Genomic DNA, 26,497 nt, shown 5'->3' with positions numbered 1-26,497 from the left:
AACTCATCAAATGTATTTCAAAACATGATTTTTGGGGTCATCCCCATGGCCGAGTGGTTAAGTTTGCATGCTCCGCTTTGGTGGCCCAGGGTTTTGCCAGTTTGGATCCTGGGTGTGGACATGGCACCACTCATCAAATCATGCTAAGGCAGTGTCCCAAATAGCACTACCAGAAGGATCTACAACTATGTACTGGGGGGCTTTTGGGAAAAGTAGAAGAAGAAGAAAAAAAAGAAGATTGGCGACAGATGTTAGCTCAGCTGCCAATCTTAAAAAACAAACAAAAAAAAGCATGATTTTTAATATCTGTAGGATATTGTATAATTTGGATGTATGATAATTCAATAAATCTTAATCTCCAATTACTGAATATTTGAATAGGTATGATTTTTGGTGTTATCATTATTTTATTTTCATTAAATTATAAATTAATTTGGGATGAAATGATAAATTTACAACATTTACTAAATACATCCAGAAACATGGTAGATATCTCCATTTCTTCATAAGTTTTTTTAGTGTTTTTAGGTATTTGAAGTTTTCTTCCTATGCACTTCACTATTTTTATGTTTTATATATTTACTTTGCATCTGCCTACCATTTTACAGTTTCTTATTGATTTTAATCACTCTTTGAAATTATTTTTATGAAAATTCACATCAAATATCTATCAGTGTTTGGTAAAGAAAATAGGCAGAAAAATAAGTACTAGGGTGAGAGCAAATTTCTGAGTTTCAATTCAAGAGATAATTGATGAGTGCTGATGTGCCATCTTTTAATCCCTACCTTATTCTCCCTGTTTGTTTTAGGAGAATTGGAGGGTTAAACACTTGCCTTCCTCTTTCATTCAATACTTCCAATGATAGAATGTGAGGAAGGCTGCATGTGACTCCCTTTTTCCCTGCCATACCAAGGGATATTGTATAAGGTTCTGCAGGTTGTTCCTGGAGTAAAAGAGCTTGTCCAAGAGAGGGAGTGGTAACTGTCAACCAGCTTGTGACATGGAGCAGAAATGTGCACCATGATGTGTGTGCAGGTCCTTCCTGAGGAAGGGGGTGTATAAAAGCACTTCTGATCAAGACCCACAGCTGAGGGGCTGCTTTATGATCTTGTGATCTATGCAAAGGGCTTCATAGACTAGCCTTGGCCCTGCATGCAAGCTTTAAACTAAAGTCACACTGTCACCCAACATCGAGCCTGGCTTTCACCTGCCTTGCATAACTAAAATGAAGATACACAAGCAAATCTGATTTTTTTTGTGTTCCTATGGATCTGGGCACAATTTCCCTATAGATGAGATTGTGCCCGCTCAGAGTAAGATTTGTTTACTAAGATGAAATATGATAATTCCAGGAGAGTCTGAAAATTAACTGGAGAGTGATAGACTTCATTTCAGATGTTGGCCATACTATCTTATTTCCATCCTCAGACTCACACACACTATCCTTTCTGTATGGTTAGGGTTCATTGTAACACATACACGGAGAAAACTACTTTAAAAAGCATGAAGCACTTAAAATATGAATTATTGTTGTTTCATTAAGTTTTTCCAGAGTAATCTTGTTTCCAGGTCTCACCTCTGTTCTGTTTCAGTGCATTTATTCTTTTGCCTTGAGTGCTCCTGGGTGGTACTAAGATAAAGAAGGAATATATCAAGTTGCAAGAACCTAAAACAACTCAAAAAGTAACCAGCTGGAGAAAACTATTTTCTCAACATCCTGTTCAAGAATTAACTTTTCTGAGAAGAAATTTTTTGGCAAGCCCACTTGAGGAAGAATCTCAAAGCACAAAGGGCCTACACATGGACAAAATTATTCTGAATAAGAATGAGAAAGGTGTTCTGGTCACTCTTGTGGGTGGTGGGAGGAAGATGAAGAAGGAAGAGAAAGATGCAGCACCAGGTATAATAAGAGAGATTGATTGGGTGTCCAGCACGGTGACGCTTCCTCTGATTCTCCCTAACTCCAGCATGTAGTCAGGTTAATAAACCTACACTAAGCTTGAATGAGTTTGGTTTTGGATAAAATATTGAAGGAGATGAGTCTCACATCCAGGTTGATGTAAACAAAACAAGACAGCAGGTGGATTCGGAGTGGGAGGAGAGAGGCATGCAGGAACATGTTTGTATGGTCTGTGAGTTATAGGGAGATAACAGTGGGGACTCCAGACATCTAATCACTACAAAATTGGGGGTCAGAGACAAATTTACCTAAATCTGAAAAAGATAGAGACTGATCAGTTGACATCTGGGTTGCATGTTTTTTTCTTCAAAAATGCCTGAGAATGTCTGGCATTTTCTTGTTTCCATGCATATATACAGGGATATTAATATAACAAAGCCTGAGCAGAAATGATTTATGCAAGTTCCTGTAAGATCTTATTTGCTATTTGCTTCATTGAAATGCATCCTTAAAAATATTTGAGAATATATATTTGTCTCTAAAACTTACTTAAGATCATTAACCTCCTATAATTTTATATCACTATGTGTCCTACATGTCTATGGATTCTAGTTCTTCAGAGGCTGTCTTTGACCAATTTTTAATCCTAAACAGCTTTCTCAAGGCCTCTTTCATCTCCTTATTCTGGAGGCTGTAGATCAAGGGATTGAAAAGTGGAGTCATCACAGAATGAAATAAAGTTACAATTTTCTGAACTCCTGCTGGATTGCCTGCTGTTTGTCTCACATACATCAGCATGATGGAGCCAAAGAACAGGGACATTATGGCCACGTGAGTGCCACATGTGGAGAAAGCCTTCTGCTGGCCTTCTGCTGAGGGGACCCTCAACATGGCTCTCATCACCAAGATTTAGGTGCTGGTAATGAAGAGGAAAGTAGAGGAAATTAGGACTAAGTTAAAGATGGCACTGATGATCTCAGTGGCTGGCACACAGGAAAACTTCATAAGGGATCCTGGGTCATATAAAAATTGATTAATAGTATTGGGACCACAAAAAGGAAGCTGAGAGATGAGATAAACTGGGAGGAGAATACAGGAAAAGCCACACACCAAGCAGCAAACTCCCATTCTGATGCAGCGTTGAACTGTCATGACAGAGGGGTAGTGCAGGGGCCTGCAGATAGCAAGGTACCTGTCAAAGGCCATGGCAGACAAGAGTAAGGTCTCACTGGTGCCCATGGAGAAGAAGAAGTAAAACTGGAGGAAGCAGCCAGAGAAGGAAATGGAGTTGGCTTCAGAGAGAAAATTGGCAGCATGTTTGGGACAGTAGAAGTGACATACCAGATCTCTAGGAAGGAAAAATTGGCCAGCAGGATGTACATGGGGATGTGGAGATGGTGGTCCCACCACACTGCACAGATAATGCACAGGTTTCCCATTACCGTCAGGACATAGATCACAGAGAAGAGTGAGAAGAGGAGGATCTGAGTCTCCCAGGTACAAGGGAATCCGAGAAGAATGAATTCAGTCACAGGGTCAGAGTGATTATTCCCTCCTGGGCTTTTCATTTCTTCTTTCCTGAAACTGCAATAACAAGACATTTTCATGTTACAAATGACTCTACAGAAGTTATCTCATTAAGATATTCTCTGAATTTACTTACAATTCAATTAACAGCATAGTTTTAGATTAAAGATTTTCGGCATTATCACTAAATGACACGTCCATTTACTCATTTGTTCAGGACGTAAACTTTGGCCACACCTTACCACCCCTCTCAATACTTTACATCCAAACCATCAACAAAGCCTCCAGGCATTAAGTTCCAAATATTCAGTATTCCCATCAGCTTTCACCCTAGTCAATGGTACTGTGAAATTCTCACTTAACTACAGAAGGCTCTTAAATTGCCTGTTTCCATTTTTAAATGTTAGAGACATTTGTTACCCACATAGTAGCTAAAGTCTCATCATATCATCTACCTACTCTCAATCTTTTAAACACGCTTAACATAAACCCCAAATTCCTTACCACAACTTATATGACCAATGAGGCCTTCTTACATGCCCTCATTTCCTACTACTCTTCGCTCTACTGATGCCACACAAACCACGCTGATAGAGTAGTCCTGCCTTATCCATGATTTCGCCTTTGTGATTTCAATTATCCATGGTGAACTGCAACCTGAAAATATTAAATAGAAAATTCCAGAAATAAACAATTCATAAATTTTAAATTGTATGCTGTTCTAAGTAGTGTGATGAAATCTTACGCTGTCCTGCTCTGTCCCACCTGAGACATGAATCTTCCCTTTGTCCAACAAATCCATGCTGTACATGCTACTTGCATTTTAGTCACTCAGTAGCCCTCTCAGTTATCAGATTGACTCGTGGGTTATCATGGTGCATATGTTGAAAAAACCCTTATTTTACTTAATAATGTCCCCAAAGCACAAGAGAAGTGATGCTGGCAATTTGGATATGCTGAAGAGAAGTCATAAAGTGCTTCCTTTAAGTGAAGAGGTGGAAGTTCTCGACTTAATAAAGAAAGAAAAAAATTGTATGCTGAGGTTGCTAAGATATACATTAACTTTTATTATAGTATATTATTAATATTTGCCCTATTTTATTATTATTGTTGTTAATCTCTTACCGTACCTAATCTATAAATTAAACTTTATAGTAGATATATATATATATATATATATATATATATAGAAAAAACCATAGCACATACAGTGTTCAGTATTATTTGCAGTTTCAGGCATCCACTGGGGGTCTTGGAAGTTATTCCCCCAAGCTAATGGGGGAACTAGATTATGCCACATGTGACCCGTGTCAAGGCCTGGGATGTCTGTCTCTTTCCCTCGCAAATATTCCCGTACCTTAATTTGTCGCTTCATTCAGATTTCTGGTAAAAATCAGAGACTTAGAGAGGCCTTCCTTAATTTACCCAGTCTTTGCGACTCTGTTTCCCAATTCTGCCTCAGTTTTCTTTGAAGCACATGTCACTACCTGGCATTGTATTATAAACTTAGTACATATTTTCTGTCTAAATCACCTGAATACAAGAGGAGGATGTTATTTTGCTCACTGATGTGTTCCCGCATCTAGGATGGTGTCCAGTGTATTATAGGTGCACATTAAATATTTGTTGTTTCAATCAACAGACATGCCCTAAGAGTAACCGATTAGGAAACAATTGCTTGTAGTCAAGGAAAAAAGTGAAAAAAGAATGAAAAGATTGCAATTTCTAGTTTGCTAAAAACAAAAGCAAGACAACAAGGATTTATTTGTTATGGGGATACACTCTCTGTGCAAGTAAATAGGAGGATCTCCATGACAGGAGCCTCCCCAAGACAGCTCCATCAAAGCTGCCTCGCTTTGAATTGCTTCATCTTTCTTTACGCCCTCTTCGTCTACTCTGCTTTGTGCCCTGTGCTTTCCTATTGCTCCTAAGTTACAATCATGCTCTAAGTGTGTGTATGTGTGGACACACGCTGATTTTACTGTTTCTCTCTCAGTCTGTTTCTGTATCTAATTCTCCATAGCCTTAAATGATTTTTTGAATGTCTTTTGTAATCTTTTCATCTTATTTTTAAAGAGGTAAGTGAACTGCTTTAGATTTCTCCCTCTTAAAGAAAATGTGTTCATAGTCTGTAACTGATATTTTTTCCCTATGTGGTAGTCAGTATGCTTTAATTGAAAAATGTTCTTCTCTTACTGCCTAATATTTTCTTCTGCTCCATATTCAGGGTGAGGAAATCTCGTATATGTGACTTTGAATACGTAATAAGGTATAGAATAAAGTTGTCATTTCACAATTTGTTCCTGGCCCATATGGTTTGTGGCTCAGCTAACACCTCAATTTCAGTAAAATATTGTTATTTTTATTAAATAAATTTACTTACATATTTATAAATAAAATATATTTAACCTAACATTTATTTAGACCAGTTCTCATGCTGGAGGCTATGCTATATAGTCGAGAATCAGACCCATTTCCATTATGAGGAAGCTATTCTCATTTAAATTTTCTTTTGGAGAAAATACAACATAGGGTTAGATGAGTGAAATGGAAGTAAAGATGACATCACAAGAAATCTGAGCTGAACTTTACCTGAAGCTGTTGTGTGAGAATTACAGAATCTGGTGGAGGGCAGACATCCGAATTTAGGTTTCTCTCTCCTGGAGTATGCAGTCAGCCTCAACTCTTTGTTCTCTCATTTCAGCAGGAGAAAGTGTGCAGCAAAGCCAAACACAGTGATGCTCACCTCCAAGTTTCTCAGAAGGCCTCTAAAAGGGGGAGAGAGTTGGAAGGTAATCTTATCAAGTATAGCCTTTATTTGAAGCCCCGACAATGGGTATATTGCTTAAACAGCTTGAAAGGTGGTTACCTGCAGTTGTAAAGGACACTATGGTCTTTCCTGATTTGAGAAGGATCAATTATACTCCTGTCTCTAAAGGAGAGTATATAGCAAACACATTCTGAGCCGTGGCCATTGTCCTCAACAGCCCATCTTGCAGCGGGTGATCCAGAGCACTCCATGTGTGCACTCGGGCCTTACCACTGGGCTACAGTCCCCTGTACACTTTTTAATAAATGTACCAAGGTTTCTTTCTGACCCTCCCATGTTGCCCAGCTTTTCCCAGTGGCCTCATCTAGGGATAACAATGAGAAAGCTTTGGCCAGATCTCAGAAAGTATTTCTTTAACTGAGGTCTAAATTGGTCCAACCTCTAGGGGAAAAGGGAAAGATGATGGGACCTGGGTCTAAGCTGAAGAATAAGTTGGGCTTAAGCTGTGGATCAGAATATTAAATACAGGCATACCTTGGAGATATTGTGGATTTGGTTCCAGACCCCTGCAATAAAGCAAATATTGCAATAAAGCGAGTCACACAAATTTTTTGGTTTCCCAGTTCATATGTAAGTTATGTTTACACTACATTGTAGTCTATTAAGTGTGCAACAGCATTATGTCTAAAAAAACAATTCACAGGCCTTAATTACAAAATGCTTTATTACTAAAAATGCTAACCATCATCTGAGCCTTCAACAAGTCATAATCTTTTGACTGGTGGAGGGTCTTGCCTCGATGTTGATGGCTGCTGACTGATCAGAGTGGCGGTTGCTGAACGTCGGGGTGGCGTGACAATTTATTCAAATAAGACAATAGTGAGGTTTGCTGCATCTATTGACTCTTCCTTTCGTGACCGATTTCTCTGTGGCATGCGATACTGTTTAATGGTGTTTTACCCACAGCAGAATTTCTTTCAAAATTGGAGTCAATCCTCTCAAACCCTCCTGCTGCTCCTTTATCAACTAAGTTTATGCAATATTCTAAATCCTTTGTTGTCATCTCCATAGTCTTCACAGCATTTTCACCAGGAGTAGTTTCCATCTCAAGAAACCACTTTCTTTGCTCATTCATAAGAAGCCAACCCTCATCTGTTGGAGTTTTATCATAAGATTGCAGCAATTCAGTCACATCTTTAGGCTCCACTTCTAATTCTACTTCTCTTGCTATTTCTACCACATCTGTAATTACTTCCTCCACTGAAGTATTGACCCCTCAAAGTCATCCATGAGGGTTGGAATCAACTTCTTCTAAACTCCTGTTAATGTTCATATTTTGACCTCTGCCCCTGAATCACTAATGCTCTTAATGGCATCTAGAATGATGAATACTTTCCAGAAGGTTTTCAATTTACTTTGCCCAGATCCATCAGAGAAATCGCTATCTATGGCAGACATAGCCTTACAAAATATATTTCTTAAATGGTAAGACTTGAAAGTCAAAATTACTCCCTGACCCATGGGCTGCAGAACGGATGTTGTGTCAGCAGGCATGAAAAGATTAACCTCATATATCTCCATCAGAGTTCTTGGGTGACCAAGGGCATTGTCAATGAGCAGTAATACTTTGAAAGGAATCTTTTTTGGGGGGGCAGTAAGTTTCAACAGTGGGCTGAAAATATTCAGTAAAACATGTGGTAAACGGATGTGCTGTCATCCAGGCTTTGCTGTTCCATTTATAGAGCACAGGCAGAGTAGATTTAGCATAATTTTTAAGGGCTCTAGGATTTTCAAAACGGTAAATGAGCATTGGCTTCAACTTAAAGTCACCAGTTGCATTAGGCCCCAATAAAAGAGTCAGACTGTCCTTTGAAGCTTTGAAGCCAGGCATTGACTTCTCTCTAGCTATGAATATATAAATGGAGGTTATGATGGAATCTTCTTTGATTCTACAGAGATCAGATATAGAGCTCTTCAAAAGTTCTGGATCACATAATTTAAGATGTACATGGGTAAACTGTGGTGAATTTGGAGGAAAGCAACTTAAGGGGTTTAGAAGTATGGAAAATGAGTAACAGTGGATGGAGCTGGGATACTGAAATTGAATAACAAAAGACTCTATCGGATAAAAGGAAGGGTAACCATTTAACAGAGCAAGTCAATTTGTTCCATTTCATCATGTAATTGGAGGAAGAATACAATTTTGGTGGTTTGGGGCGAGAAGACTGGGGGACTAATTATAACATAATACGTTGTTCTTTTAAAATCATTTCTGGGTCATTTTCAATTCAAGATTCTGTGATTCCCATAGCATGAGGGATGCTTGCAGCCAATAAAATCTTCACAGATCTGCCAGACTCTATTTTAATGTACACATAACTGGAACCTATTTAGTGGACTCCACTGTTAGTGGGGAAGGTAGGCTGGGTTCTGGTACCTGCATGAAGAATTTCCATTTCCTGTAATCTTTCTCTTTTCTGCTTTGAAAGTCATTTGTCTAGGGACTCAGTAAACTTCTGAGACCACATATCTATCTTTCATAGAGGGGAGTTGAAAGCAGACAGGAGAAGAGCCTAACATTTTTTTAGAGTCCCTGTGTAGCAGGTTCACTGATGTTGAAGGACATTAGGCATTTAGCCTTTTTTTGCAGCATATCCTGGCCTGTATAGTGCGTTTTCAATGTTAAGTTGGAGTCGTGAGAGCCCATTGATTGTTAATGTATAAAAACAGGCACAAAAGAAGAATTTTGCTATATGTAAACGTCCTTGATGGATTCTACACACGATTAAGTCTATAAATCTAGTAGCAACTCAGAGGAAGGAAACTTTATCACGATCAATTAACAACAATTGTTACTAACAATGATTAGGCATTTTTGACCAGGGTTGTTTTGCTGATCTCCTTGAAATTTCCTTTTAGGAGCAAGCATCTGCTGGACAATGTAACAGCTGAACCCTTGGATTAAATGTTAAGAATGTTTGGTTTTTTTACCGGTGGAACTTATTTCAGTGTCATATTTCCCCTTTCCTTTACTGTCACATCTAATTCATCAGTTATTTGCTAGTTTGTTTCCAAAATAAGTCTCATGTCCTCTCATTTTCTAGGTCAAGCTGTCATCTTTTCTCTCCTGAACCACTGTGATGCTGTCCTAACTGGTTCCTCTTTCCAACCTGGACTCTGCAGCCTGTTATCCATGCAACTGCCGGGGAGACTCTTTAAAAAAGAAAATCAGATCAGTTCCTTCCCTTGCACACAGACTTCAATTAGCTTCCCAATACACTTAGAACAGAATAAAATCTCCAAACTAGGGTCTTTGATTTAACCTTTCTTAACATCTCCAACCTCATCTCATGATTCTATTAATCAAATACACACAGTCCTTCTGTCACAAACACACACATACACACACAAACATACACTCTGTGTTGCAAAGGAGGCACATACACTCCACTAACATAAGCACTGCAAATATAAAATACAGTTTGACAAGCAATGGATAGCAAGGTGTACACCACCCCCTGTGCTCTGCTGATCCCACTGGGAGCTTTGTGTATTTGGACTATACCAACACTAGCCAATATTTCAGTAGAGAGGGACTTGATTCTGTAATGCTCTGTATCAGAGGTCAGCAAGCTTCTTCTTAAATATAATTTTATGTTTTCAGGGCATATAGTCTCTGTCACAACTACCCACCTCTGCTATTGTGTGAAAGCAGCCATAGACAACACCTAAATGAATGTGCATAGCTGTATTCCAATAAAACTTCATGTCCACTGAAACTTAAATTTCACATAACTTTCACGTGTCACAGAATATGATTCTTATATGGATTTTTAACATATACTTAAAATGTAAAAATTCTTGGCTTGCTGGCCATAAAAACCAGGCAGTAGGCCAGATTTGGACCATTGGCCATAGTTTGCTAAATCTAGCTCTATGCATTTACAGGGAGAGAAAAGCAAGGACCATCCATTTGACTGTGGAACGATGGAAGCTTCTTGGTCCTGCAAGTGACCTTGTTACAAAGGAGAGGGCCTCTAGAAGTTAGCAGCTGGAATTGGCCTCTTCTTCTACTGAACTAACTGATTTGTTAGGCCAGCTTTCAGATAAATTACAAAATGAGTGTTCAAAGCCATCAAGATTTGCCTCTCTCTCTGTCTACTCTCACAGACACACACACACAAACACACACCCACTGACCCACGCATGCACACCTTTCCTTCTCCACACAACAGTTCAGTAATATAACACTGGCCTTCTTTTAGTTTCTAGAAATGGCCAAGTACTTTCCTGATTCAGAGTCTATGCTCTTGTTGTCCTTCATGTTCACTCTATTCCCAGTACCCAGCACAGTGTGAGGCAGATACTAGGCATTTTGTAAATATTTGTCAAAGAAATGATTGTCTATACTGTTACAAACATGAAAGATATAGAGAGATGATAGACAGATAGATGTGTACCAATTACTTCATTTGAACTTCAGAAAACCTATGAGATGAAATTTTTGGCAATAAAATATACAAGGCTCCAAATGACCTGAGGGTACTGGAGTGTTGGGCCAGACTTGAGAGGAATTCCACTCAAAAGAAGTAATGAGAGGTTGAATGTTCTGGGTGATAGATCATCTTCCAACCCAGCTGGTTTCCTCTCTGTCTATTAAAGATAAATGTGGCCCCAAAGATCTGAATGTTGAAGTAGGAGAGAGAGTTGGATGGAAATTCTAGATTCAACCTTGCGAAAAAGTTGCTTAGTGGATCTAGCGGAGTCTTTTAACCTCTATTAGCTTTGTTTTCTTTATATCAAAAGAGAGTAGGACTATATGTTTTGTAACTACTTTTCATTTTAAAATGCTTACTTCTATTCTACGTATACCCCAAGTACACATGATATCAAAACTTTATAGATATAGGGTTGATATTTTAGTTACATCTATCTCTCAGATGGAAACAACAGTTGGATAGTTTCTTAATTATACACGAAGCCAAAAGATCCAGGCCACCTCTCTCTCAGGATAATTCTCCAACTTCAAGATCTGACAAGGCTGTCCTAGAAAACAAGATGAGTGTGAAAAATGATTCTCTGTGTGCCATCACCATTTCATGTTTGACCTATTTTAACAGTAGGTGAGAAAAAAGAGATTTCTAACAAGACCATGTTACTCACCTTTTATGCCTTGGCTCCTCTGTGCCGAAAGCTGCAGTGATGTTCACCTGGCACAAGGCTAAGCTGGAGCTGTCCAAAGTAGCAGGAAGATTCTCCTGAATCAGTTGCAGAAAGCTCTGTGGCAGAGAGAGTATGAATACGGATACAATGGTGTCAAGGCTGTGTTAGGTTTACAGGATGCTTAGACTTGGTTAATTAACAAACCCAAACAAAGTAAACTACACCCCCACCTCCATTATATCTTGGAAATTTTGGAAGAGACCCAATCTAGGTTAGCCAGCTACAAAGCACAAGATGAGAGAAGGACATTTCTCTGATATTTTACTTTTTCCTCAAGGCTAGTCCAAGAAGGTACAATGGTGTGGAAGTATTATTGGCCTGGTTCCACTGGAGCACATCCATCTGATCTATTTTAACTGAATATTAGATCACACCTGTCCCATTTCTGCAAAGCTCTTGAAAATAAGAACAACTTTCCCATTTATGAGAAGTTGTAGACAACTAAGGAATAGTAGAAAAACAAAGGATTTGGAGTAAGGAACCTAGGTTTGAATTCTAACTCATACCTTACCACCAGTTGTGAAAACTTTGTCAGGTCAATTATATAAACTATTTCCCAGTTGCTTCAACTGCAAAATGGGCACCTTAATACTTTTACCAAAGGATAGAGAACTCTGAATGAGATAACACATGTGGAAGTGCTTATGTAGGTCCTGGCACACAGTAATGCTTAGGATTGTTAGCCATATAATATATTGTTTCAGCAAAGAAAAGGGAGCCTTATTTAGAGGATAGGCATTTTTCTAGCTCTTTAATGTTTATTTTCTCCTCTAAGAATTATATCATCTCCTTTCATGGACAAGAGGGGAATCCAAACCTGAAGTTTCTGTGACAGAATCTGATCTTCCTGGAGAGGAGAGGTGGTCTCCTCTACAATAATCATCGAGGAGTGAAGGACTAGATACAGAATGAAGATTTCTCGGTGTTTGCTTGAGGATGGAAGGATTATAAGAAGAGTCTCCAGGGAGTGAGCTCTGCTCCATGAGGATCGATTTACCACCTCTAGAAGGAGAAGAGCGTCAGGAGACTGTTTTGTGTTACTTCTTCCCTTTCCCTGGGGCCTGCCTATTCTGGAGACCCAGATGCCTACTGCCTTTGTTTTCAGTAGAGTAGAAAAATATTAGCTTTCCCAAATTTCTCAGGGGCAGCACGAGATTTAATCATTCTTCAAGCCCACTCAGGGTGCCTACCAGGAGTCCAAGGAAAAGCTTATTAAAGTAACACAGGGTGTGGCGGCTGTGATGCAGAAAGCTACTCACTGGACCTCTAGTGAGTGGAGTCAATTATGAGCTGTTGTGCTTTTTTTGAGGAAAATTAGCCCTGAGCTAACCTCCACTGCCAATCGTCCTCTTTTTGCTGAGGAAGATTGGCCCTGAGCTAACATCTGTGTTCATCTTCCTCTGTTTTATATGTGGGACACCTGCCATAGCGTGGCTTGCTAAGTGGTGCATAGGTCCATGCTTGGGATCTGAACTCGAGATCCCCGGGCCACTGAAGCAGAGTGCACAAACCCAACCACTATGCCATGTGGCTGGCTCCACTTAGGGGTTTTTGGAACAGAACCTTCTCTGATTTTCCAGAACTAGAGATGGGGTGGAGATGTGATGAGACCTCAGGCACAGAGGGCTGTACAGCTACAGAAGGAACCAATCTTTCTTTTCTCAGGAAATTTCAGATTGGCTGGTTAAATGCCACATATCTGAGGGAAGTTAAAACTGTAATTAGGTTAGGTAATACGGATTGGTTTGCTACCCCAAAGCCTAAAACAAGTGAATCTATTTTTGGCCCATTGTCTCCCTGTTATCACCGTTATAGTTTTCATGCCTTTTTTAAATGAATGAATTAGTGTTCTTTCCATATGTTTGAGTGTTTCTTTATGTTATGCGTTTATATTTTTTTACTTATTTTCCTGCTGAGATGTTGCTTTATCTTACTGTTTACAGAGCTTTATGTATATTAGGGAAACAAACATTGTTTAACTGGTAAATACTTGAGAAGTCCTACGTCACTGATGGGCCAATAATTGAGAAGTCTTAAGGATAGAAATATAGGATTAGTTAGTAAATAAAAAGCAACGTGGGCTAGTTAAAAAGGTGATAGATAGCAATTTTTTTTTTTACCATTAAAGTTACTATTCTTGGAAAATCACTCCTGATTCCCAATCCTCATTTTCTTCATCTGCAGAATCCAGTAGTTGAAATGGTAAATACACTTCAATAATAGGATGACCTTTCATTCAGGACCAAGGAGGGAGTTCAAGGAGAACTAGCCCAAGGCACTAAAACAAATGCTGAGTAAGTTCACTCATCTACAACTTCTGAATGTCTCCCATTAAAAATTATATAGATATGGCCTAAATCTATTCTCTGTGGTCCTGGTTTTACTTCTTATTTTACTGAAAGCAATCCCCACACCCCCACCTCACTTGGAAAGGTGGAATCCTCAGAAATCTGGAGCTGTTTGCAATGAAAAGAAAATCAGGTCTACATCTCAGACTTGTGTTTATATGAGTCCCTGTATCCACTTGTCTCTGATTTATGGGTTTTTGCATGGTTATGGCAGCAGATAATCTACTGAAAGTGAAGGAAAAAGTGAGAATGTATGGAATTCAGATATAATGGAAAGAATTTCTGGTATGGTCATAACTGAGCAGCTTGTCTTACACTAAGTCTTCCATCAAAAGTAAGTGTAAAATCTGGACAAAATAGATAAAGCAACCATTTGAAGGCACTAGAGACTAATTAACACAGGCAAGACTCTAGGGGCTACAATTCCAAGAAGGGAGAGTGAAGGAGATGAAGTCCACATTCATGTTGGGTGTTTTTCCCTGAAGACATTTGACAATTCACTGGGTCTAGGGAGTATGGGCATATGGAGGCATGCAGAAAAGAATGGGGGAAGGCAAAATAAAGTCTTAGCAGAAACCACTATTTTCACTGAACTGTGGAAATAAAGGATTTGGTGTTTGAGGCTCTCAAAACTACTGGATTTTGAGAACCAATTCTTGCAGAGAGGAGGACCACAGAGATATGAGGCTCAAAATATGAGGTAATATCTGTTCAAGGCATTTTTGGGGTTTCTAAGCCATTCATGTGCAAGAAGAGATTTCAAGAAATCTAGCAGAATACAGAAATTGGGCATCTGAAGAGCTGAGCAGAGGTTTCAGGATTCATGGGGTTCAAGGAGTACAGAAATAGGAAGTCAGGTTGATTAAGGTGGAGGGGTCCTGAAGCAGTCCAGGCTTACAGGATCTCTGAAAGGCCATGTTCCTGATGTTATAACACAAAATTGAGGTTCTTTTGCCCAATGCACATACAAAAAATCCCCCAATTTGTTATGGCATCAGCTCTTGGGAAAAGACATCAGCTTTACTCTGTGAGATTAATCTGCAAGGAGATGGGTGCATGTGGCTTCAGACCTCTCACCTCAATTCAGGCTTTGGGATGAAATTCAAGAGGTTGGGAGAACAAACTGGCATGTGGAAATGCTGGAATAAAAGGTTTTGATTGGTGAGGTTGAAGAATTTATGGTAAGGTTCTGAACATTTATGACGAGGTTCTAAACATTTATGGTCAGGTGGAGAAGGAATTTTAACACCAAATCTTCCTGATTAACAGACCCCTCACTTCTGATAAGGATCCAAATTTTAAGCTCAGGTCGTGTCCTGGTCATTTGGTTCTGTGGGTAGAGAATGTTTGGCTCTGTGATCGTTTCAGGTCAAGATTTCTTCTTCTGTGCATGCTCTGGCTAGTGACTTTCAAATTTTTTGAAGACAATATCTTAGTTACTCAATTGATAAGATGGCATCAATTGAACTTGCCCTGGAGGGCCTGCATTTACAAATCTCCCATTTTTGTTGTTCATTCATCAATCTTGAGGGATATAATGCCATGACTGCTCTAGCTTCTTCCTCCTGATAAAGCGAATAGGTTGTTCCATCTCTTTGAATCAATCTCTTAGTAAGACAGTGATGCAGGTGGGCTCCCAAAGTTAGGCCTATATTGTGTAAGCAACTAACCAGGTATGTAATAAGAGGCATTTTTAGAGAAATGGAAAGAAAAAACAAAGTTAATGGTTGGAGCAAATTATAAACTAGTTTCTGAGACCAGGGGGATGTCAGTTAAAAAAGATTTCTAGATGTCAGGGTCAAATAATATTTTTCAGTTTGAAATGTTTCTGATGATATCATCTAGTATTCAGGTATCTTTCTGAGTGGTTTATAGAGCAGTGCACATGAATCTCTCTTAAGTTTATAGCAAGCTTTCCAGCTTCAATTTTCAGGGCTTCAGGAAAAAGGTTGGTTTCTGTTCTCAATGATTCCAAATGAAAATGATGGAAAAAATTGAAAACATTAGTTTGGAGATTTGTAGACAGATATTTCAGGAGAATAGAAGAATTCAGGATCCAGTTCAGCCTGCAGATAGAAAACAAAAACCTTAAAGAATTAGCAGAACTAGAATCTAATATCCATGAATGTGTACTATAGTTTTAATTGAAACATATTTTTTCTCCCTAAATCACCCTCATTTTTACCAAAGATAGCTAAATTAAGACTTATTGGTTTGCAAAATGTCTAGTTTCAATAAACTTGGCTCAATTACTTATATGAATACATCAAGAATAGTAATTGATCATATAGGCTCTTTCAAATCTGCCTTGTTGGAAATTTTTATGAGGAATCTCAGATTGAACTTTAAAGTCCTCCTACAGCCAGGAAATATCAGCTAAGGATTAGACTTTGACTACAATACCTATAGATTTGGGTGGATTCCTCTCTTCTCTTGAGGTTCCCCAAATATATCCTGTGGTTGTTTGTACCTTCCAGGAAGTGACTTTCTTTACACACTTGGTAAGGTTTATAGGAGCCCTGTAAGCAAGGTACCAGGCCAATATTTCCAAGCGGTTTTATTCCATAAAGTCCCATGTTTGTTCCTCAAAGCTGTCTGGTCATCTGAGTCTACGCATGTTTCTCTCAAATATGACACTCCTGTCAAAGCCTTGGTAATATGATCAATATTTCCTATCGTGCCCTGCTATAAGGAGATAAGGTTCTTATTAAGCTTATACAAGTAACTATATTGTCATGAAACTTATAAGACTTACTCACAAAGTGTTTCCAAATTCTGGAGGTATCAGGTAGGAAGAAAAAGATAAATGCTTCAATTCTGCTTTCAAAGGTATAATTTACCAAGTTGCTATAAGTCGGTTTGCTTAAGAGAAAAACCTTTCCTTAAATCTAGAAAAATAAAATATTAAAAATGAGCAATATTTCAAATGAGAAGTCATAAAAAGTATGATCATCCTCATAAGTTCATTCAGTTTCATGTAACCAACTCTTGATCTTTTCTTAGCAGTTTAATGAAGTCATCAGTTTCTATATTACTGTTCTTTAACTTCTTACCCAGTTTGGTTTTATGATCTGAAAATTTATCAGAAACCTGTATTCTAGAATGTTAGAGTCCTCTCCATGAATCTCTCTGACGATGAAATACATCTTCAAAACATCAGAGTAAAATAACAGCTATCTGCAAATGACGGAAGACTTGAAAAAGGCAATTGACAAAGAAACTTCTATTTCTGTGACATATAATACTTCAAAATGATAACTAGAATTCTGGCTGGTAACAAGGAAAGATCAGAATTTTAAGAAAGTTATATAATTTTAAAACACTTACATCAATAACATTTGCTCACATAGTATATCTTAAGAAGGTTAAGGGGGCCAGCCTGGTGGCACAGTGGTTAAGTTCACACGTTCCACAGCAATACTAACTGAACCAAGTACAGGACAGATCCCAGGTGCAGACATGGCACCACTTGGCAAAAGCCATGCTATGGTAAGCGTCTCATGTATAAAGTGGAGGAAGATGGGCATGGATGTTAGCTCAAGGCCAGGCTTCCTCAGCAAAAAGAGGAGGATTGGCAGTTAGCTCAGGGTTAATCTTCCTCAAAAAAAAAAAAAAAGAGAAGGTTTATCATCTTTGTTTGACAGTGCTTCTCATATAATTTAACATATTAAAGATGCCTAATTAGTTTAATATCTCTCTCTTTATAGAAAGAGGGAATAAATTCTTTGAGAAGTCCCAGGGCCCCTTTGGAAATTCTCAAAGTTTGACTTTTGGGGAAATTTGTCAAAAGTATCAAAAGATTTTAAAACATTTGGTCAAATAGGAAACAGTGCTTACTGTGAAATAATGCTTGTTTATCCATTTAACCAAAATGACAACAGAAGATGTTAAAGGCAAACTTATAGAGCTAATAAATTGAAAAAAACAAACAAATTTCATTCTCTTAATAGAGAGATTTCAGCCTTTTAGCACATAAGAGATTTTGACAAAATGCAGGATATCTTTCTTTCAGGTAGACTTACTGAAAAATAAAGAAAAATCTAGTATAATCTCTTAATCAAAAGCAAACTAAAAGGTTAAGGAAATTATGCTTTTAAGAGGGAGAAAATCAAATTTAATTTTGCACCTTTTTAATTTAATTGTTCAGCTTACTTTTGCTATTAAAATTCATTTACTTACTTAAATTCATTGTAAACTTAGCCAACTTGACCATGCATGAAATTCTTTCCTCAGGGTTCCTCTTCCACAAACTTTCTATAATTTTCTTTTTATATTCAGAATTTGTCCCATGCCTTCTTTCCTTATTAGGAAAATTTTATTTTTTTTAATAAAACAAAAAATATTTCCATCTTTTATACCTTCTTACTGAAAGCATTATGTATAATTTACTTGGTTCAGTTACGTATTGCTATTAATTTTTAGTAGCTTTAATTACATACATAAATTAAAACTCTTAACCCTTACAGTCCTTCATTTTTAGTGAAAACTAAGAGGAGGCAATTATTAACTGTTTTTTTTACATTATCATTCTTTGGCTTGGCAAGTTTATAAATACACACACCATAACACATAATTATTGTTACTAAGTTCATTCAAATTTTTTATCTTTTTCACATCAATTTAGGTTACTTGTTCCCAATAATTATTTAGATTCCCTATAAAACTTTGCGAGACATTAGACAAAATGAGCTATAATTTTGTTATTATTTTTGTTAATCAGTTCTGTAACAGATAACATCAGCTTATTTGGCTAATAAACATCAGAATAAAGGCTGCATGTCTGCATCATATCCAGTGCTGATGTCTTTGAGGACACGTCCATTTTAGTCAAATCAGCAATCTTTAATAAGCTTTCCTTTACCAAAGATTAATTTGTGTCATGTTAACTAGAAGGACATTTGGGTTAGTTTCTATTACACTTAGAAATATTTACATAAGTGCTTATTTTAAGCAAATTGAATAGACCTCTTTATAAATTATACCATCTAGAGGATAATATATCACACACACATATACTTAGAGATACACACACACACATACACTCTACAGCTATTGTTTTAAAATCACTGCCATGAATCAGGTACAGTAATACAAGGCTCCTCTATGAATCCAAATTATGTGTTAAACTGTTTTACTAATGTCAGTGGAGAAGTCACTCAAGATGATAGGTTTTGGGTGAAAGCACTTTTATGGTCATTTTTCTTTCCTTTTCTCCTTTTTTTTTCCCTTCAGTCTTTTAGAAATTGGTGATGGGCTAGATGGTTCCTGGAGAATTCATGAACTTTGGAAGGTAAGGGAAATGAGTAGAATCTGAACTGCCTCTATAGCTGCTTTTTCCAGTCTTGCAAGGATTTTTTTTAAGGACAAGTGCCCTTAATTTCTCAGAAGTTGGGTTATAACTTAAAAGACATTATAGGTTGATCTACTTGTTCAACTACATTATCCCTAATCTGCTTCTTTCTCTCTCGGTGCTTACTTTTATTGTAACTCAGGGAAGAAGACCTGCAAAGAAAATTCCTATCGGGCTCTGAATATCAGCTTCCAGTTTACCCAAATTTCTGTTCAGAAACTGCTAAATCCTTTCAAACGTCTTGTCATATTTCAGCTGGGACAAACAGTAACTATATGTGGCAGTATTGAACAGCAGTCTCCCAGTCTCTCAGAGTCTCATTAACTCTGGAAGTAGAGTACATAGGTTTGTAAAGCCATGGCCTAATATGTTTTTCTTTTGTGTACCTTTTATAACTTAATTTTCTATTAGCTTTTTCCAACAAAGCTTTCACTAAAGTTACTTTGGGATTTTGAAGTCTTTACTTTTAAGCGCACTTTTAAATGATGTTATCTTATCTGGGAAGTTCCTTCTAATGGCCAAAGTAATTCCCCTGAGGCTGATGGCAGTTCGGTGTGACCCTTAGCTGCAAAAAGGATTTCAAACTACATTCCCATGCAATCATCTCTTACTGCAAAATGGGATGCAACTGCATTTTTGTCCAACAGTATTTTTGGGACCTCCAAGCTGACAATTATTAAGCCAAGCCCTCAGGAAACTAAGCAAGTTTGATAAGATTCTGCAGTTCTTTGTAAACACTTATAGCTTCTGGAAACTTTAGGTCAGAAGGTGGAGTACTTGACTCTATAAATAATCTTTGTTTCTCAGTTCAGCATCTCAAAAGGAGCCTGAAGTGGGCACTGTAGTTTTAGCATATCCTGGGGTATCGTTCCAGTTGTTTACAGTTATTCCTATTTCATGAGGCTCTTTCCAAGGTGTCCACAACAAACAAGACAATTTCTAAAGAGAGTTATAGTCACTGAGAAACTTGTCCCCAAACAGCCGATTTCAATTTAGACAATCATTAACACACAATACAATTCTACACATAACACAGACCCGAATACCAGCTAGTTTCCAAGGAGTTGCTCAGAACCAGTGCCAGGAGTTACCTAGATCCCAGAAGCAACTTCATGAGTGAACCTTTTATCCTGCCTCTAATTAAGTTGCAGAGTTCAGGCCAGAGGCTCAGGACTTAGCCTAACAGGATTTCCCAGTATACAAGCTAAACTTATATTTCTAGAAATCAAACCAGAGATACAAGGTAAAAGACAGTTGCTTTCTTAAAGTTACTCACCTAGAGCCCAGAGACATCTTGATCCAGAAGCTTTTTCTTCTCCCAAAAGAAAAATAAAACACCTTACAGCCTGGAGCACCACAGAGGAAAACAGGAATCCAATCAGCTAAGCCTCTGGCTAGAACTGTCTAGGCAGCCTACTTAGGGTCTATGAAAAAACCCTGCACCTTGCTGGGGGTTCCAAATCTTCAGGCAGGTGGTCACAGGACTTTGTCCCTTCATGGTCACCAAAATTTTTTACCACCCAAAATTGGGGTTCTCTTACTCGATGCACATAAAAAAATTGATTATGGCATCAGCTTTTGGAAAAGTAACCAGGTTTATTCTGTGAGATGAATCTGCAGGGAGACAGGGTGTGTGCCCTCAACTCTGTCTCCCCAATTCAAGATTTGGGGTGGCATTTAAGAGGTTAGGGATAACAGGTTGGCACATGGACAGGTTTTGATTGGAGGGCTTGAAGCATTTATGGTAAGATTCTAAAACTTTATGGTATGATGGGGAAGGAATTTTAAGACCAAATCTTCCTGAATAATGGATTGCTCATTTCTGTTGAGTCCAACTTTTAAGTTAGGGTCATGACCCAGTCCTTTGGTTCTGTGAGGGGGAGAATCTTTGATTTTGTGGTCAATTCAGGTCGAGACTTCTTCTGCTGTGTGTGCTCTGGCGGGTGACTTTGCGAATTTTCTGAAGGAAAATTTCTAATTACTCTCTTGATAAGATAGGGTCAGTTGAACTGGTCCTGGAGGGTCAATAGTTACACTGGAGTAAGGGGCATCTTCCAGAAATAAGCATAAGACTGACATAGACTACTTTTACAAGATCTAAAAATAGTCCTCACATGAGTTCAAAGTGGTCTACTTCTATCTATTGCTAGAAGAAAACTTTACATTTGTTGAGTTACTAAAGCCGTTTTCTTCAGGATTCTTAAAATATAACGTTCAGCCTTCAATTAAAAAAATTGAGGCACGGTGGGAAAAAGGATAGATAATCAAGAACCAAGAGAAGAAATAAATAACAGACACATACTCACAGGTGATTGAGATTTTAGTCAATACTAGGATGAACAATTATCTTAATAAAACCAATTTGTTCTAACCAGAAAATAAATTAAATACAATTTTTGTAAATGTTTGTAAGTAAGTTAAATACAATTGTGGGCTCTAATTGCCCAGAGCCTTTTTTTCTTTATGAGGAAGATTGGCTCTCAACTAACATCTGTTGCCAATCTTCCGCTTTTTGCTTGAGGAAGATTTTTGTTGAGCTAACATCTGTGGCAATCTTCCTCTATTTTATATGTGGGATGCTGCCACAACATAGCTTGATGAGCCATGTGTAGGTCTGCACCCAGGATGCGAACCCATGAAGTCCAGGCCGCTGAAGCAGAGCATTTGAACTCAACCACTATGCCACCAGGTCAGCCCCTGAAGAGCCTTTTTGGTCAACACTTTTCATATCCCCAGAAATTTCTCCAGGGCCTTTTTCATCTCTTTGTTCCTAAGACTATATATCACAGGGTTAAGGAGTGGGGTCACAACAGAATAAAACAGAGTCACAATCTTCTGTGTTCCAGCTTCATGCTCAGTTGTTGGGCTCCCATACATGACCAGTACTGAGCCATAGAACAGTGAAACCACAGCCAGATGAGACCCACAGGTGGAGAAAGCCTTTCTTCTCCCAGCTGCTGAAGGGACTTTCAATACAGCTCGGAGGACCAGAGCATAGGAACACATGATACAGAGGAAGGGAATGATGAGGGGCAGAGGACTTAACATGGAGAAGACAAGCTCTACCATAGGAGCTTTCCTGCAAGTGAGTGACATTAGAGGACCTGGGTCACAAAGGAAGTGGTCAATAATCCTAGATCCACAGAAGGACATCTGGGAGGTGATGATGATGGGAATCAAGAACCAGAGGAAACCAAGTACCCAGCAGCTGACCACAAGATTGGTGCAGAGACGTCCAGTCATCAGAGTGGGGTAATGTAGAGGCCAGCAGATGGCAAGGTATCGATCAAATGCCATAATAGCCAAGAAAAAGCATTCTGTAGAACCCAAGGAGAAGAAAAAGTAGAACTGCAGAAAGCATCCAGAGAAGGAGATGACCTTGGCATCAGAGAGGAAGTTAGCCAACATGTTGGGGACAGTGGAGGTGACGTAGCAGATCTCCAGGAAGGAGAAGTTGGCGAGCAGGGTGTACATGGGGGTGTGGAGTCTCTGATCCCAGCGCACAGCACAGATGATGGAACCATTGCCCATGAGGGTCAGGAGGTAGACAACAGAGAAGAGCAGAAAGAGGAGGATCTGCCCCTCCCTGGGGCAAGGGAAGCCCAGGAGGATGAAGCCAGTGATAGTGCTGGAGTTGCTGAGACTGTTGGAGATTTTCATGTGTCTGTGAGCTGTGTAAGGGCCAGCAAATATCATATGGCTCTGTATAAACAGATGGAGAACAAGATTTATATTTAAACCATCTTAAGATAGAAAATAAAGACATATCAATAGCTAGTTTTTTCTTTAAAACTGAAATATTGACCTGGATTGCTTCTTTATTCTCAATTACAGTTTCATTACGACTCAAATAACTTTTGACGGGAAGTGATAAGTTCTTGAAGGAGTGTTGTAGAGGTGTTTGAAGATTATATTAGACTTCACAATTAATAGAGTATCTATTTATCAACTATCTCTGTACCTATCTATCCATTCTCACAAAAATGGTATTTCTACCATTTTCAGAAGAGGTGACATCACTGCAGTTGTGGCAGAAACTGAGTCAAACTAAGTAGCTATGTAACAAGAGCTCAGAGAACTTTTTGAATTCCTTCTTTTACATGACTTTTGAAACTGGCCTTATTTCAAACTCAATGATTAACTTACCAATTTAATAATATTATATACCAATTTCATGTATAAAACACTCAAATCAACAGGAAGAAGTTAGGCTTAGTTTCTGTTGTCTAAAAATAGCAATCCTAGGTATCCACAGTAGACCAAGGTGAAAGAATTATTAATAGGCCATGCTAAAACAGGTCTGTGCTTACCTGGAAAAGAGGCATGAATTTGCCCAGTCTATAGTTATAGATATAATTCTATTCCAATAATACACACCATGCGGATTATTGACAACATAGAGTTATTAAATAACAGTGGACTTGTAGGGAATAGAAAACTAAAACTTTACTCCATTCCCCAGTAACTACTTGGGAGAATCATAAGGCCCAGTGGCTTTTAAAGATTGAACATCTGCATGATGCATCTCTTTTGTTCTAAATAAGTTAGACTACGTTTGTTAAACTATGCACTCAGGCCATGGAATCATTAGAACCCTCTGTAAATAACTGTAAAATGAACAACATAAAGAGAGTCTGTGTCCCCCCACACATACCCTGGCTTCTATGTTACCCGTATTTGCCTTTGAAATTTGGTGTGGGGACCCAGGGAGTCTAAGAATTTCTTACTAGTAATATTCAAGTTCTGAGAAACCTGTAGGAGCAAGACAAAAAGATTGCAGCAGTAAGCTGACACCACTTCTCAAGTATAGGTGAGAGTGCTTAGAATGTTGTGTTGGGGGAGGAATACAATTTTGTTCATGTGGCAGGGGGATGAGGTTAGGGGAGTAACTATGACACAATTCATATTCCCCCCAAACCCTTTCTGGTCATTTTAAATTCAAGATTCCCTGATTCACAAGGCATGAGGGATTCTTGGGGCCAATCAAACTTCACAGATCTCTCAGACTCTCTTAATGTACATAACTGGAATAGGGTTTAATGGACTCCTCTGTTGATGGGGTGGTGGTGGGTTGGGTTCTGGTACCTGCACTATGAACTTCCATTTCCTATAAATCTTTTTCTTTTCTGCTTTTAAAGAAGTCATTTGTCAAGGGGCCCAATAAATTTCTGAAACCACATATTTATCTTTCAGAAAGAGGAGTAGAAAGCAGACAGCAGAATAGTCTAACATTTTTTTAAGGTCCCTGTGTAGAAGCTTCACTCATGATCAAAGACAATAGGTGTTTAGCCTTTTTTGCAGCATGTCCTGGCCTTTGTGGTGTGTTTTCAATGTTATGTTGAAGTCATGTGAGCCCATTGATTGCTAATGTATAAAAATAGGGACACAAAAGAAGAATTTTGCTAGATGTAAATGTCCTTGATGGATTCTACAAAAGATTAAGACTATAAATCTAGTACCAACTCACAGGAAGGAAACTTTATGATGGTAAATTAACAACAATTGTTACTAATAATGATTAGATATTTTTGACCAGGGTTCTTTTGCTGGCGTTCTTGAAATTTCCTTTTAGGAGTAAGGCGAATCTGCTTGACAATCTAGTATTTGGATTAAGCGTCAAGAATTTTCTTTCTTTATTTTTTCTGGTGAAACTTATTTCAGTGTCATAGTTTCTCTCTTTTCTTTACCCTCACATCTAATTCATCAGAAATTTCTGTTAGTTTGTCTCCAAAATAAGTCTCATGTCCACTCACTTCTCTCTAGTTCAAGCCATCATCTTTTCTTCCCCGGACCACTGTGATGCTGTCCTAACTGGTTCCTGTTTCCACCATGGCCTCTCTACAACCTGTTATGCATGCCACAGCCAGAGAGACTGTTTGAAAAAGAAAGCCAGATCAGTTCCTTCCCTTGCACACAGACTTCAATTAGCTTCCAAATGCACCGAGAACAGAATAAAATCTCCAAACTTGGGTCTTTGATTTGACTCCTCTTAACACCTCCAACCTCATCTCATAATTCTATTAATCAAATATACACATTCTCACTCACTGTCTCACACACACACAAACACACACTGTTGTGCAAAGGAGGCACACATACTCCACTAACTCAAACACTGCCAATATAAAATAAATTTTGAGAAGCAGAGGGGTAGGAGAGTGTACACCATCCATGTGCTCTCCTGATCCCACTGGGAGGTGTGTGTATTTGGACTATACCGACACTAGCAAGCATTTCATTAGAGAGGAACCTGCTTCTGTAATCCTCTACACCAGAGGGCAGCAAACATTTTTGAAAATATTTTATGTTTGCAGGCCATCTAGTCTCTGTCACAGCTACTCACCTCTGCTGTTTTGTGAAATGAATGTGCATAGCTGTATTCCAATAAATCTTTATGTCTGCTGAAATTTGAATTTCATGTAACTTTCATGTGTCACAGAATGTGATTCTTCTATTGATTTTTAATTTAAATTAAAAATGTAAAAATTCTTGTCTCACTGGCCCTCCAAAAGCAGTTAGTAGACCAGATTTGGCCCATTGGCCATACTTTGCTGAACCCAGCTCTATGCAATTATAGGGCAGGGAAAGGAAGGACCATCCATTTGACTGTGGAACAATGGGGGCTTCTTGGTCCAGCAAGTGACCTTATTAGAAAGGAAGGGGACCTCCAGAAGTCAGCACCTGGAATCAGCCTGTTTTTCTGCTTAGCTAACTGATTTGTTGGATAAGCTTTCAGCCAAATTACAAAAATGAGCATCCACAACAATCAGGATTTGCCTCTCTCTCTCTGTCTTAACGCACACACACACACACAGACACTCATGCATGCACACCTTCCCTTCTCCACACAACAGTTCAGTAATACAACATTAGACTTCTGTTAGTTTCTAGAAATGGCTAGGTACTTTCCTGGTTCAGGGTCTGTGCTTTTGTTGTCCTTCCTGTTCACTCTTTATCCCCAGTGCCCAGTGCAGCCTGATGCAGATTGTAGGTATTTTGTAAATATTTGTGAAAGAAATGGTTGTCTACACTGTTAGAGATAATATAGATTGATACTAGATAGATGTTTACCAATTACTTCACTTAAACTTTAAAAAACCTGTAAGATGAAATTTTAGGAAAGGAAATATACAGGAAAGGCTCCAAATGACCTGAAGCTACCAGAGCGTTGGCCCAGACATGAGAGGAATTCCATTCAAAGGAAGTGATGGGAGATTGAAAGTTGTAGGTGGCAGAACATGTCCCACCCAAGATGGTTTCCTCTCTGACTACTAAAGATAACTATGGTCCCACACCTCTGGATATTGAAGTAGGAGAGAATGCAGGATGGAAATTCTAGATTCAGCATTGCAACAAAGGTGCTTAGTGGCTCTAGAGG

At 38.5% G+C, this 26,497-nt stretch overlaps 1 protein-coding gene and 1 pseudogene across 1 annotated transcript; both read right to left on the bottom strand.

Annotated features, from left to right (window-relative positions):
• Window positions 1-2,492: 2,492 nt before the first annotated feature.
• On the bottom strand, window positions 2,493-3,469 carry LOC103541859 (olfactory receptor 11H6-like; annotated as a pseudogene).
• An 18,374-nt stretch (window positions 3,470-21,843) lies between these two features.
• LOC103541860 (olfactory receptor 11G2-like) lies at window positions 21,844-22,779 on the bottom strand. Its single transcript, XM_008508754.2, has one exon. The coding sequence runs from the start codon at window positions 22,777-22,779 to the stop codon at window positions 21,844-21,846; it is 936 nt and encodes a 311-aa protein (XP_008506976.2).
• Between the last annotated feature and the right edge of the window lie 3,718 nt (window positions 22,780-26,497).

Source organism: Equus przewalskii, chromosome 1 (genome assembly GCF_037783145.1).
Source record: "Equus przewalskii isolate Varuska chromosome 1, EquPr2, whole genome shotgun sequence".
NCBI lineage: Eukaryota > Metazoa > Chordata > Mammalia > Perissodactyla > Equidae > Equus > Equus przewalskii.
Note: the sequence above shows the minus strand (reverse complement) of the source record. Positions and strands in the feature narration are given on the sequence as shown.

Coding starts and splice junctions, on each gene's coding strand:
- LOC103541860 (XM_008508754.2), bottom strand. CDS start 22,779: ATGAAAATCTCCAACAGTCTCAGCAACTCCAGCACTATCACTGGCTTC.